Raw genomic sequence first — 13,853 nt, 5'->3', positions numbered from 1 at the left:
CGTGGGAAAATAACAGGTGCTTACTCATCGCAGTCGCAGGGAGTTTGACTAGACTCCGTCACCTTTGCTCTGTCCCTTTCTTGTCTGCCGTTGCTTTTTGTGCAGCATCAGGTATAATGTCTCCCCCAGGGTCACCCAGATTGATAGACTCGTATACAGCACCCAAGGAAATCTTGCAAGAATTTGCTGACCTTGCAGAAGAAGAAAATGTCGACCCGTTTGCCGAAACCGCTTCAAAGCGACAAATAGCTGCTCGACAAACCGACTACCACAACCGTCGTTTCGACCGCGTTGCACACGAAAGTGCCGACGCTTTCAAAGAGGATGGAAGTGATATGGAAGGAGGGTACAAGGATGCAATGAGGCTGCAGAGACTGCAGCAGGAGGAAGAGCGAGTCAGAAAGGCGATAGAAGAGCGAGAGAGAAAGGAACGAGACGAGGGAAAAATGAAAATGGATTTGGACAAGACACCTCCAGCTGCAGAGCTTCAAGACGTTTCGATGGAATCAGCGAGCGCACAAGAACTGGCAGAGGCTAAAGAGAAGGAAGCGACTTCAGCTGGAACAAAACGAAAACGACGATGGGATGTCCCCGAACTTAATGACGAAAATGCTGATCCAAATAAGAAGGATATCTCTGGCGGTGAATGGTCTAAGGAAGCGCTGGAGGCCTCTGCACCCAAGAAACGTCGTTCTCGTTGGGATGCGACCCCTGCTGAAACAGCTGAAACCCCAAAGCGTTCTAGATGGGACCAAATCCCGGCTTCTGCAGGTGTTGAAGTGCCAATGACTCAAATCATCATGAACGCACCAGGTTTTATGCAGGAAGACAAACATAACCGGTATCTTACCGACGAAGAACTGGATGCTGTGCTTCCAGCGACTGGTTATGCGATTGTCTCTCCTCCCCCTGGTTATGCACCTACCTTGCAGCCCCGTCGCCTTATGTCAACGCCAGTTACGGAAGTCGGCTTCCATATTCAAGAGAGTTCCGACGCCGCTGCCGTTGCTGCAGCTGCTGGCCTTGCGCCAGAGCTACCGACTGAGATACCAGGTGTTGGCAATCTTGCTTTCTTCAAGGCAGAGGATGCCCAGTACTTCGCTAAAATCTTGAAGGAGGAAGACGAGACGCAACTATCGGTGGACGAGATGAAAGAGCGAAAGATCATGCGGCTCCTTCTAAAGATCAAGAACGGGACTCCACCTGTTCGGAAGACTGCCCTGCGTCAGATCACCGACAAGGCTCGCGAGTTCGGTGCTGGTCCTCTTTTTGACAAAATTCTTCCGCTACTTATGGAACGTACACTCGAGGATCAGGAACGTCACTTACTCGTCAAAGTCATTGACCGTGTTCTTTACAAGCTTGATGACCTTGTCCGCCCATACGTACACAAAATCCTTGTCGTTATTGAACCCCTTCTCATTGACGAGGACTATTACGCCCGTGTGGAAGGTCGGGAAATTATCTCTAACCTTTCCAAAGCCGCTGGGCTGGCGCACATGATTTCGACGATGCGACCGGATATCGATCACGCCGATGAGTATGTCCGGAACACCACTGCTCGTGCTTTCTCCGTCGTCGCCTCTGCACTTGGAATCCCTTCCCTCCTCCCGTTCCTTAAAGCTGTCTGTCGTTCCAAGAAGTCGTGGCAAGCTCGACACACTGGTATCCGTATTGTGCAGCAGATTGCTATCATGATGGGTTGCGCTGTGTTGCCGCATTTGCGTAACCTCGTCGATTGTATTGCACATGGATTGTCCGATGAACAGCAGAAAGTCAGAACGATGACTGCTCTCGGATTGGCGGCGCTTGCGGAGGCAGCACATCCTTATGGTATCGAATCCTTCGACAGTGTCTTGAAACCCCTCTGGTTCGGCATTCGGCTGCACCGAGGCAAAGGTCTCGCTGCATTCTTGAAGGCCATTGGCTTCATCATCCCCCTCATGGATCCAGAATACGCTTTCTACTACACTAAGGAAGTCACGGTCATTCTCATCAGAGAATTCCAAACATCAGATGAGGAGATGAAGAAGATTGTTTTGAAAGTCGTCAAGCAGTGTGCTGCGACTGAAGGTGTCACTCCCAGTTACATCAAGCACGATATTCTTCCCGACTTCTTCAAGGCGTTTTGGGTTCGTCGAATGGCACTAGACCGGAGGAACTACAGACAGGTGGTGGAAACGACAGTTGAATTAGCTCAGAAGGCTGGCGTCTCGGAGATTGTCGGTAGAGTCGTGAATGAGCTGAAAGACGAAGCTGAGCCTTACCGGAAGATGGTAATGGAAACCATCACGAAGGTGGTGGCCACTCTTGGTGCCTCCGACATCGACGAGAGACTAGAAGTTCGCCTTGTAGATGGCATTATCTATTCCTTTCAAGAGCAGACGACGGAAGATCAAGTCATGTTGGATGGTTTCGGAACGGTGGTGAATGCTTTGGGTATTCGGGTTAAGCCTTACCTAACTCAGATCGTTTCGACCATTCTGTGGCGCTTGAATAACAAGAGTGCGAAAGTTCGTCAACAAGCTGCGGATCTCACAACGCGGTTGGCGGTTGTTATCAAGCAATGTGGCGAGGATCAACTCCTGAGTAAGCTTGGCCTTGTTCTTTTTGAGCAACTGGGAGAGGAGTATCCAGATACTCTTGGAAGTATTATTGCTGCTGAGGGTGCCATCGCAAACGTTGTGGGTATGACTCAGATGAACCCCCCAGTCAAAGATCTACGTGAGTGTTTTCCCGTTGCATGGCTAAACCTGTACTAACATCCATTTCAATTCAGTTCCTCGTATGACTCCCATTCTTCGTAATCGACACGAGAAGGTGCAAGAAGCGTCTATCAACTTGATAGGCCGTATCGCTGATCGTGGTGCCGAGTTTGTGCCTGCTCGGGAGTGGATGCGCATTTGTTTTGAGTTACTCGATTTGTTAAAAGCGCACAAGAAAGGCATTCGACGGGCGGCGGTCAACTCCTTTGGTTATATCGCGAAGAGTTTGGGCCCTCAGGATGTTCTTTCGGTCCTGCTCACAAATTTACGGGTGCAGGAACGTCAGAGTCGAGTGTGTAGTACGGTTGCCATTGCTATCGTTGCCGAGACATGTGGACGTGAGCATCGCCTTCAACTTGTTATGGAATGTCTCTTCACTGACTCATTAATATTTTTTCCCTACAGCTTTCACATGTATTCCGGCAATCTTAAACGAGTATCGGACTGCAGAGCTCAACGTCCGCACAGGCTGTTTAAAAGCTCTTTCCTTTGTTTTTGAGTATGTCGGTCCCCAGTCTGCTTACTACTGTGACTCTGTTGTGACCATGCTCGAGGACGCACTTACCGACCGTGACCTTGTCCATCGTCAGACAGCAAGTACGATTGTCAAGCATCTTGCTCTCGGTGTCGCTGGATTGGGATGTGAAGATTCTATGCTCCATCTCATGAACCTGGTGTGGCCGAATTGTTTTGAAACCTCTCCCCACGTGATTGGTGCGGTGATGGACGCTATCGAGGCCATGCGCGTTACGTTGGGACCTGGTGTGCTCTTGAGCTATGTTCTGCAGGGCTTGTTCCATCCCGCGAGGAAAGTTCGCGAGGTTTATTGGCGTATCTACAATGCTCTTTACCTCGGTGCTGCGGACGCCTTAGTTCCTTTCTATCCTGACGTTGGCGAGTTGAGCGAGGGCCAGGTTGTCTACGACAGACATCCCTTGCAGATGTTTATCTAAAGGATCAGGAAATGCACTGCATGCTTACCTACCTATATTTCCTTCCGTAATCGTTTCTTAGCCGTTTGTTGAGTATGTGGGTCCTTGTGACTTTTGTACATTAAGATGCTACAGTATCGTTATTGTTTTTTCCGTATCCGACTGACACTCATGTTTTTCTGATATCAGTTTGTCAAAAAAAACTTGGGCAAAATTTGCCTTTTCCCCCGTCCCATTCCTCCTGCAAAATGCTTCTTTTTGTTGAGAGGCCAACCCCCAAACCAGTTGTCTGTACGTATCTTCAAAATTGAAAGACATGTTGGCGGTTTTGTCACAATTAGAGTACAGTACAGTACAACCGTTCATCAGATGAATGAAACTAGGTTCTACCCGTTAGCCCAGGCGGGAAACCAGAAAAGTCCGCCGTGTCCTCTATTTCTTGTCCTTCTATCGAGTAGCGTATCTTCAAACGGAGTCGCACATTGCTCTGATTTGAGGTATTTGGTCAGTTGGTATACCGGAATAAAATTTATATTTCATATTGTCCATTACTTACCCCAACGGGCGCTACTACACGCATTTGCTGAGTTTCCGTTGCACCCGGATTCACGGAGGAATTAGACATTGGCAACATCTGTAGTTGCTGGGACTGGGAAAATGGAAAGCTCGAATGATAGCTTCTCTTCACCCTTTGCCTAAATACTCACCTTAGGGACAGCGGCCAGGAATGCTATGGAGGTTGCAGGCGACGAGCCAGTTACTTGGAATCTGGCAAGAATCATTACGACTCCAGGTTTGGCTGCTGATGTCTGTGGGGTGAGAGTGATCTTGAAGTTATGCTTTTCATATGCAGTATACTGCGTTAGCCTTGATGTTGCTGGTTGTACGGCAGGTGCTGGTGCTGGTGCTGGTGCCGGTGAAGTTGGAGACGCGGGAGATGTCGACTGAGATAGGGAGAGCGAAGACAATAAATCGGCTGCAGCTCCTGAAGGTGGCGAGGATGCTGAATTAAGTCCACCAACGGATGTTGACGAGGTGCTGGGGGTACCAAAGAGACCAAGAATATCATCTATAGTCGACTTTTGTGATTGTGGAGCGGGGGAAGACGCGCCAGAACCTGAGGGCCCAGAAGTATGGAAGATATCTTCAATAAGACCGTGAGAGCCAGTGTTGCTTATGCCGTTCGTTGTCGGGGAGGTAGCCTCGTCAAGACCGATCAGGTCACCTCCCGTGCTCGAACCGACAGGTTTATTTTCACTGACTGGTAGGACTTCATGAGGTTGCCATTGATGGAGAAAGAGTGAGAACCACGTACCGACACCCATGACAGTGGCTTTCAGTTCAGGAGGAGGCATTCGTTCCAAAACACCTTCGCGAAGTTCCCCTAAATGGAAAAGGCTAGCAAATTCAACAGCTCGCTGCTGCAACTCTAACTCCGGGGTTGTTGTGTACTGGTCAAGGACCTCTGCAATGCGCTCCTTCTGTGGCTGGGAGGTTGTCGAGCGCGATGCCATCTTCGTTATGGCAGCGAGGACGTATTGTCGGGTTAGGATATTGGCATACGGAGAATCTAGGATTGAGAGGAGAAGATCTACAAGTGGCTTGTCCGCTATCTGAGAGTGGTTTCAGTAGAGTGCTTGATATTTGACAGGTCAATTCTCACCGGCTTGGGATTCTCCTCATTCACAAGACCACCCTCAATGATAATATCACTGTACTCCCCGATCAGCCAAGTTGCGGCGAGTGTTAATGATTCTTGGGATATATCAGAATTGAGAGCGGTGTACAATTTGGACGTTGTATACGCTTGTAGTTCTGGTGTGTGTGCTACGAGTCGAATAAAAGCTGAGAGTATCTCTTCCCGAACAAAATTCCCTGCCTATCAAGTAATCATTCCTTTAACAGAATATGTGACTCGGAAGTGTTGGTACGCACCAACTTTAAAAACCTCAAGACAGTATCTATATGCCATCGCTTATTTGGAGCGAAACGTTCTGCAGCTAGGGATATTTGTGTCGTCATATTCAACTTGAATTCATCGTCTGCAACCTCTAAGAATGCCAGCAGCTCTCTGACTAATATCCGGACATTCTGTTCGTTGATGAGGGCGTATGATAGTTCAAGGGCTCTTCGTCGAATAGAAATGTCACCATCGCGTAAACAGTCCAATATAATGTTCCGGTGCCGTTGAACCGCATTTGTATCCATTGCGACGACTTTATTGAGTGTATTGAGAGCAACATATCTAACGTGCGGTAGAGTTAGCAACAGGAACAGGCAGGCCAGAAAAGATGTAAACCATACCGAATATTATTATCTCGGTTGCTTAAGAACTTTCCTAGAATGTTAATAGCCATGACTCGCAAGCCAGAATCAGCTTCTATGTCAAGTACACATAGGACCGTCTCGTAAAGAATGGAGTTTCCCACATTCTTCGTTGAGTCTGTGTTGGTTGCAACCTAGAGTCAATCTGAGTTCAATAGACGAACAGAGGAGAACGTGACAACAACATTAACATACCTGAGCCAGTATGTCGTTCATGAGTTCGCTTGCCCTTTCATCGCCTTTCCCAAGAAGCCGGAGTAACCGGATGATTTTTATTTGAAGGAAAGGATCAGTTATCCCGGAGACGTCGTGTTCAGGACTATAGCCCGTTGTGACAAGTGATTTGAGGTGGCGTACGAGAAGTGGGACGGCCTTTCGGACGGTGAATTGATAGTAACGACGAGTACGTTGTTAATGACATACGTTGCGAAACTCATCGAGAACGGCTGCATCGACTTGAACCATCTCGGTGACAAGGGTGATCGCTGTAAGTAGAACTCCATGGTTTCGATCTGTAAGGAGGTTTTTGGCTTGTGTGGTAAAGTGATCTGTGAGATCGGGAACTTTCTTGATCACCCGGAGAGCGCACAAAGCCGCCTGTTGCATCCGATAAATAGGTTTCAAGCAGTTACTGACCGTTATTTTCGATACACACCTTCTTCCGTATGTAGGTGTTACTAGAACCTAACAACTTCTCTATCTCGTTCGCTAGATCACGCGACATTTCCTCCGAGGCAATGTTGGCGAATGTGCAGAGCCCAAGTCCCACTGCATACATATTGGAATGATTCATGTCGCTGCAAACTGATGCTCAGATCGAGAGATACATGTATCAGTGTGAAAGTACGAACTTTTTCAATGAATTGGTGACCAGCGTGAGGACCTCTTGACTCTCATCTAAGAGTAACATTATTCCTAGATATCCCAATCGCTTGTCTGAGAACCGAGGGCTTGCAACGAGTTTAAGGCATTCAATCTGTCCGAAATGAGCTGGTGAACCCAGCATATGTATGTAAAGAAGTTTTGCAATGTTATTGTGTCGAGCATACGAGTCTTCCTCTCGGAAAGAGGCACGAATCGCAGCGGATTCTTGCTGGATAAGAGCACGTTCGTCTGCTACAGTCTGATGGAACAGTCAGCTAGTTTTTGAGGATTCGAGTGGGAGCCTGTAACGAACCTTGCATGATCGGATTCCTTTGATAAGGGCTGAAACATTTCCTTTAGTGCATTTTAAAACTAAAAAAATAACAAATCGCACCCTTGAGATTGTGATAAACCATGTTCTATTCAACCGTCGTCCAGAACGTCGACGGTTGCCCGTCAGGATCTGCGGCTGACAGTGAGCGCTAGGGTTAGGTACCACGTGACAATATTTTGTCGCCGCTTATTTATAGCTTTGACCGATCTGCGCCGTACTGCGTGCACGCTTCCACGCAGCTGCGCCATGTCATAACAGCCTGCGACACTGACTCTCTCTTTCTCTCCCATGTCCAACTCAAAAGAGATTTGCACGTTTTTTCTAAAAAATGCGTGCAATAAAGGCGACCGATGTTTGTATCGTCATGACCGTGCGTCGACGGGGACAACAGTTCCATGTCCTTACTTCAAGTTGGGGACGTGCAAGTTTGGAGATAGTTGTTTAAATCGACATGAGAGGGAGGGCTCCCTGAAAGATTTGGACGCGTCCAATACACGAGCTCCATGCAAGTATTTTACTCTTGGCAAGTGCAGGCATGGAGACCACTGTCTTTACGATCATGGGATCAAAGGTGTGTACAACAACGCGCTTCCACAAGACCCGCAACTTATCTGCTAGGCAGGACCATCTTCGTCACTGTGAGTCATTGACTTTGGACTACAAAGGTTGGAGTAACGAAATCTTTGAGCAACAGGTCTACATCGTCTTTCATTCCGGCAATCTTGAATACCACATCTGCCAGCTCTGACACGTTTGTGGAACATTCGAATCCGCCGCAGCAACCGATCACACCCTTAGTGCAGAATCTCCCTGGTGAATGCGATGAAGGTTTTTTTCTCGAGTGAACTGTGTCGCTCATTCTTCTGTCTTTTAGAGTCCCCCAATGGTCCAATGGCTGTAATCCCGGAACTGATACCTCTGCCGCCTTCGAGAGCAACTTCACCGGAACCTGCATCTCCGTTTGGTGACCGACGTGATGACGATTCGCAGACATCAGTGAGGACTTCAGGAGAGCAATTGAATGGCACAAACGACTCGGAGATAAACCCCGGATCCTCTTCCCCTCTGCCTCATCTGACCTATCAAGAATCCTCACCAATATTGTCTATCGAACCATATCCAACGTATCAACAAGGACTATACCCTGCATACTCGGATTACCGTCTTCCTGTCCATTATCCTCTGCCTATATCACCCACTATATTGTCCCCGATGCCTCCCCTGCAACCTCAGTTTTTCCAACCAATAAAAAAGGACGCCACCGTTCCCCTCTGCCAGCAGCATTTTGAGAAAAATGCCTGTCTTTACACCAACGAGACCTGCCATTTTCGACATATTTTATCAGCAAATGAATACAAAGCTCTATCACAGACTCTGTCGTCAATGGATCCGCTCACCCCCAATATTAATGGATCTACGAAGAAATGTCTATTCTATGAAGCGGGAAAGTGCAGAAACGGAGACGCATGTCCTTACGTGCATGAGGTCCACGGACAAGCTGTCGCTCCAAAAATGGCCATTCCCCTTTCTCTCAATGATAACGAGGACCTCAGGGACGATACCCGCAACTCTGCAACCACCAGTGAGCCGTTCAGAACAACCGGTTTCAAGAGGAAGGTCTGCCACTACTACCAACAAGCGAAGTGCAGGAATGGTGACCGCTGCAAGTACACCCATGAGAAAGAACCCCTTTCGGACGAGAACCCGGGTGCCTCGGATAACTACGGCTGGGGAGGCAGCGGTGATGATCGGGCTGATGCGGGTCAACCAGCTGCGGAAGATAATGGTTGGACTATTACGGACTGTGATTGGACGAGTGACCTTCCCCCTGAGGTGCCACAGATATCAGTTTGGGACACACAGCCGTCGGATGAAGGTGCTGATGCTGATAATCAGGCTCGTGCTCTTGAAGCACCCATCTCCGGAAGGATTTCAGCTTTAAATGTGGAGTCTGAGAGCAATGAAGGTGATAATCAAACCCCGGCTCCCACGCAAGGTCAATCGGATGATGCAGCTACCTGGGACCAGGATTGGGGTAACCAGAACCCATCGCAACTTCAGCGCGAGGAAGTTGACAACCGTAAGGAACTACCGTGCAAGTACTTCGGTCAAGGACATTGTAATTGGGGTGACGAGTGTCCCTTCCAGCATATAAGGCAAGAGGAATACGAACATATGCAGGTTCCGGAGGAGCATTCAGAAAAAGACCCGGAGATTGAGGACATTGAGGCTGGTATCTCTACTTGACTGTTCCAAGGTCTGTACTCATTTTGTGAACAGTCGATAGAAACGCCTCCAGACACTCGACCTGTAAGACCCTTCGCTTGGAATACTATCTATTGGTTGTTTGACCTATCGGCGTGCAGAGTCACCCAATACCGTCAGCGGAACAAAGTTTTTTCCACTGTCGTGTCCGGTTCGGTCCAGGTGGTGTTCCAGAGGAAGTTACGACACCCTTTGAGAGCCACACAGTTGTTATCTCTCACCTTCCTCTCGCGATTACATCACAACAAATCGAGGAACTAGACCGACTGGTATCCAGTTTTGGGACCATCGATGACCAAACGACAGAGACCATTGACGATGCGGTGCAGGTGAGGATAGACTACTCTTCCATCCCAGACGCTGCGGTGGCTGCTCGTTCTTTGAACAACTATCAATTCCACTCTTCTATCCTGACTGCGCGTGTTGATTCACCCTCCCCTATTGTATACAACATCCAACCGGCAAAGGATAGTTGTTGGGTGAAGATAGCTTATCCCACGCCTTACCGCCGAGCTTGGTGTTTTTATCGCACAATAACCCAGGCGAAGCAGGAAGTTAATCGGTTGGATGGCAGGACTTTGAGAGGGCGCAAGGTCAAAGCATCCTTTCAATCCCGACTTGCCAGCCGCCGCAACCATAATGCTTTCGCCATCTGTTTGGATAATCTTCCCCTGCGTACGGAAAAGGACGATCTCAAGGGATTTTGTGATGGTCCTATGCTGGTCGAAATAACCAGTCCGAATTATAACGAGTCTCCCTTGGAGGATATCCGCCGTTTGCTGGATAGTTTTGGGGACATTCAGCTGTTCGAACTTGTTCCATCATCACCCTCCAAAAGCAAGCAATTAGCGTTTGCACGATTTCACGATGCGAATGCAGCCGTCCTCGCAGTCCAGAAATTGAACGGCACCGAGCACGAGTTCATTGGCGGGAGTGTTTTGACCGTACAGCTCACGTATTATTCCTGCTTTGAGGTTCCTTCCCAACAATTGGCTATTATTGAAAGGGAAATAGAACGCATACGGGACTCCCGTTTCGAGGAGTGCAAAATTCAGTGGGATGCAGAAGGGGACACGACTCATGTTCGGGTCTTCAGCCCCAAAGCTCAAGCGCTGGCACGAACAATGAAAGAGATCCGAGTTCTCCTCTATGGTGAAGCCATGCTCGTGCCTGAGGACTCACAGCCTTTCTGGGTCGAATACTTCGATACTGTGAGCTGCCAGAAGGCGCTCAGAAACGTGAATCGCGATGCTTCATTCTTAATACAGCTTGATTTTCGGAATCGACATGTCCTTCTCTTTGGTAGTGAAGAGGCCCGCTCGAGCGCCAAGGCGAAGTTATTAGGACTAGTAAAGAAGGTTGACAAAATGCGTTACTCCCTTAATCTTCGTGGACCTGGAATTAGGACTTTGTTGGATGGAGGATTGGAGATTTTGGAGAAGTCGGGAATCAACTCGAACAAGATGGTCCTTGACGTCACCTCTCGCATGTTCTCGCTTTGGGGCGGTATCGATGAGTTCCAGAAAGTGGTTCAGGTGGTCGGTCAGTGCGAATCTGATCCTCCGACAACTAAAATGTCGGCATCTTGTCCTATATGCCGTCTTCCACCTTTCAAACCTATAGAACTATCTTGTTGCCATGTCTATTGCGATAGGTGCATCTCGTACTACATACAATCGCGAACTATTCCTCCTTTCGAAAAGCTTGTCTGCCTGGCATCGGCACAGGATGACGATGAATTACCCCCATATCCATGCACCAACGAAATACCTCTCTCCGTGATCGGGAATCTCCTATCACCAGAGGAAACATTGGATCTATTAGAAACATCATTCTTGGCGCATGTTCAGAAAAACCCTCCAGCCAAATTCAGAATGTGCCCGACGATTGATTGTCGATTGGTATACCGCATTACTGAAGAGGACACAGTCATTCGATGCCCTGAATGTAAATTGTTCATCTGCTCATCCTGTAACGTGGTATCGCACGATGGATTGACATGCTCAGAGTACCGGCAGATAGATGTATCACACACATGAGTGGTGTTTGAGAATTACTTATGCAAAGGAGGAACATATCCATTCAGTTTTTCTTGGCTTCAGCATGTATATGAATAGGTTTCCCCTCATAGACTGAGACAAATTCGTCTTTGATCCGGAATGAAGAGCTGTACAGTGTCTATGTTAGTGATGTTTGCGAATCAGAAGACGAGCACATACTGCAAGTCATCCATGGAGGTAGGGAACAGATCTAATCGTCGGAAAATGTTTGCAACAGAAAGGTACAAAATAGACCAGGCAAGGCTAGAATAGACTCTGTCAGACAAATCAAACAAACGGTGAAGTAAAGACATACTGTATTCCAATGCAACTTCGTGGTCCTCTACCGAAAGCGACGAAGTACTTATCGATCCTCTGGCTGTCTGCTTGCAGCCATCTCTCAGGCTTGAAGATGTGCGGATTCGGGAATATATCTGGATTCAAATGCAGGATAGAGTGGGCCATCCCTACGGTCGTCTATCAAAAGCAAAAAAACAAGTATGTGCCTGAGCTTCTGACTGAGAGTGGCGCTTGCAACTGGCACCTACCCCAGCGGGTATGGACACACCAGAAATCATAGTATCTTCAGGTCCAACGATTCTGTTCATGGGTGAAACTATTCCAATGGAAAGCCTTATACCCTCTTTGATTACAGCTGTCTGTATAAAGGTGAGGAGGTATCTTTGCGTGGCAAACCGCGCTAGTAGTACTCACAAGGTAGGGAAGTTTCTCCAATACTAATACACCGGGTGCCATACCACCCAAGTCAGGCCATACATCAGTCAACTCCTGAATGAGTTGCTTGCGAATAGATTCGTCCGCTAAAGCACCGCGTATTGTTACAAAGGCAGCGTTTGGTGTTGTGTCAATTCCAGCGTATTTGACGTTGAGAGATTCGGAAAGTAGCCAATTCCGAGCGGGTTCGGGACGATTATTGATAGATCGTTTCAATAACGGGTGGCAAAGGTTTTCGTTTCCTTCATCAACGTCGGAAAGTGGGGAGTCCAGAGCATCGTCGATCAAGATCCCGTACGCCTGCAGCTCCTTGACCCGTGAGTATTCACCTGATGCTACCAGCACCTTGCTAGTGTCGGCCAAGTGCTGCAGCACCTGGTTCACTGCGACAGGCAAATTCTTCACGAACATCCAAGGGAACATTCCGGACGGGACTTCTGTTACTTTCGAAACCAGCCCAGACGAAGCCAACTCCGCATATTGGTCCACATCGGGAAAACAGAAAGATGGGACGAGTCCACCTACAAATGAGCGTAATGTTTCTTGCAAGTTTAGGGGTGACTGGCCTCCGCCGTGGTTGTTGACTAGCATATCGACAAATTCATCGACCTAAAGGATAAGTGAGCAGCGATCGGATTAGTACCAGCATGTCTGAAGTGACCTTCTGTTTAAGCACACGTTCCCGGTCCAGCGTTGAACGACGTGAAAAGTACGGCAACACCATAGCTCTCCTTGTCATAGCTTCGTGAGGATCGATTATGGCGAAAACATGGCCACGCCCTAGAATTGGTTTGTAGGTGGCCTCGTCCTTTGAAAACTTAGACCCGACGGCGTAAATTTCATTATATGCTTCTGGGTTGCTAAAGTGAAGCTGATAGGAATTGTGTTAGGCGGGGCGAAAATCCACTGGCAAAAGATATTGACCTCGTTGGGTCCGACACGGACTATAGGACCTATTTCGAACGCGCTTTATGTAGCGAAGGAATCTCATAAATCGGAAACCGAGACTCACCATAGATGATATGAAGTTTTCGAATGTGCTCCACCCATTCTCCTCTCTTTACCAGGTCGTAATACATTCTATAGAGTGTCGTCCACCTGGCAAGAAACGGCCCAGGAAATCGATCCAGACTTTTTCTACCCAAACTCCTGGCTGTCACATAGAGGAAGACGAGAAGTATAACCGTGTTGAGAGTGCTAATGCTGCCCATCGTTAGGTGTCCAAGATCGTCTCCGCCTTAGCTCCTCCCATTTATACCCGAATAATCAACTAAATGATTCAATTAACTCCAGTCCCATCAAGTCATTCGGGAAAAGGAGTGGAGGGAACTGCGCAGCCTTTCTCGCCATCGTCCTACCGTAGAGTTGAGTCCAGGTCCAGACTTGACCTCATGAAATCGTTGCCGGTGGTATCCAACCTGTGTCCGAATGCATGGGTTTTCCCCGGCACGCACTGAATCCGACTCGGAAGGGGACTCTGTATCATGTAAAATAATAATAATATCCATCTATCTATCTATCTCGGGCAACAAGATACTCCCTGGATTTTGCATTCTGCGGTGCAGTATATATATAGTAGGCAACCCAACTGTTC

The 13,853-nt window shown here is 48.1% G+C and overlaps 4 protein-coding genes across 4 annotated transcripts; 2 read left to right on the top strand and 2 right to left on the bottom strand.

Annotated features, from left to right (window-relative positions):
- Nucleotides 1-116: 116 nt before the first annotated feature.
- On the top strand, nt 117-3,718 carry E1B28_007252 (uncharacterized protein; the record flags this gene model as incomplete). The annotated part of the gene is made up of 3 exons (XM_043151974.1): nt 117-2,724; nt 2,780-3,103; nt 3,171-3,718. 3 exons carry the CDS (start codon nt 117-119, stop codon nt 3,716-3,718), a joined length of 3,480 nt encoding a protein of 1,159 aa, XP_043010056.1.
- Nucleotides 3,719-4,018: 300 nt separating this feature from the next.
- Nucleotides 4,019-7,372, bottom strand: APL4 (clathrin associated protein complex large subunit). Its single transcript, XM_043151973.1, has 13 exons — nt 7,281-7,372; nt 7,200-7,228; nt 6,874-7,145; nt 6,678-6,819; nt 6,446-6,619; nt 6,218-6,394; nt 6,002-6,156; nt 5,633-5,942; nt 5,361-5,576; nt 5,013-5,310; nt 4,405-4,958; nt 4,254-4,346; nt 4,019-4,184 (listed from the first exon to the last, which is right to left on the bottom strand). Exons 1-13 carry the CDS (start codon nt 7,300-7,302, stop codon nt 4,077-4,079), a joined length of 2,550 nt encoding a protein of 849 aa, XP_043010055.1. The 5' UTR covers nt 7,303-7,372; the 3' UTR covers nt 4,019-4,076.
- A 62-nt stretch (nt 7,373-7,434) lies between these two features.
- E1B28_007250 (uncharacterized protein) lies at nt 7,435-11,595 on the top strand. Its single transcript, XM_043151972.1, has 6 exons — nt 7,435-7,791; nt 7,843-7,858; nt 7,915-8,033; nt 8,095-9,449; nt 9,501-9,530; nt 9,587-11,595. The coding sequence occupies exons 1-6, from the start codon at nt 7,509-7,511 to the stop codon at nt 11,522-11,524; spliced, it is 3,741 nt and encodes a 1,246-aa protein (XP_043010054.1). The 5' UTR covers nt 7,435-7,508; the 3' UTR covers nt 11,525-11,595.
- Nucleotides 11,568-13,682, bottom strand: E1B28_007249 (uncharacterized protein; the record flags this gene model as incomplete). Its single annotated transcript, XM_043151971.1, has 8 exons — nt 13,272-13,682; nt 13,184-13,212; nt 12,921-13,130; nt 12,239-12,868; nt 12,073-12,183; nt 11,841-12,001; nt 11,705-11,788; nt 11,568-11,652 (listed from the first exon to the last, which is right to left on the bottom strand). The coding sequence occupies exons 1-8, from the start codon at nt 13,468-13,470 to the stop codon at nt 11,568-11,570; spliced, it is 1,509 nt and encodes a 502-aa protein (XP_043010053.1). The 5' UTR covers nt 13,471-13,682.
- Nucleotides 13,683-13,853: the final 171 nt, after the last annotated feature.

The sequence above is a fragment of the Marasmius oreades genome, chromosome 4, assembly GCF_018924745.1.
Source record: "Marasmius oreades isolate 03SP1 chromosome 4, whole genome shotgun sequence".
In the NCBI taxonomy this organism is placed as follows: Eukaryota; Fungi; Basidiomycota; class Agaricomycetes; order Agaricales; family Marasmiaceae; genus Marasmius; species Marasmius oreades.
Note: the sequence above shows the minus strand (reverse complement) of the source record. Positions and strands in the feature narration are given on the sequence as shown.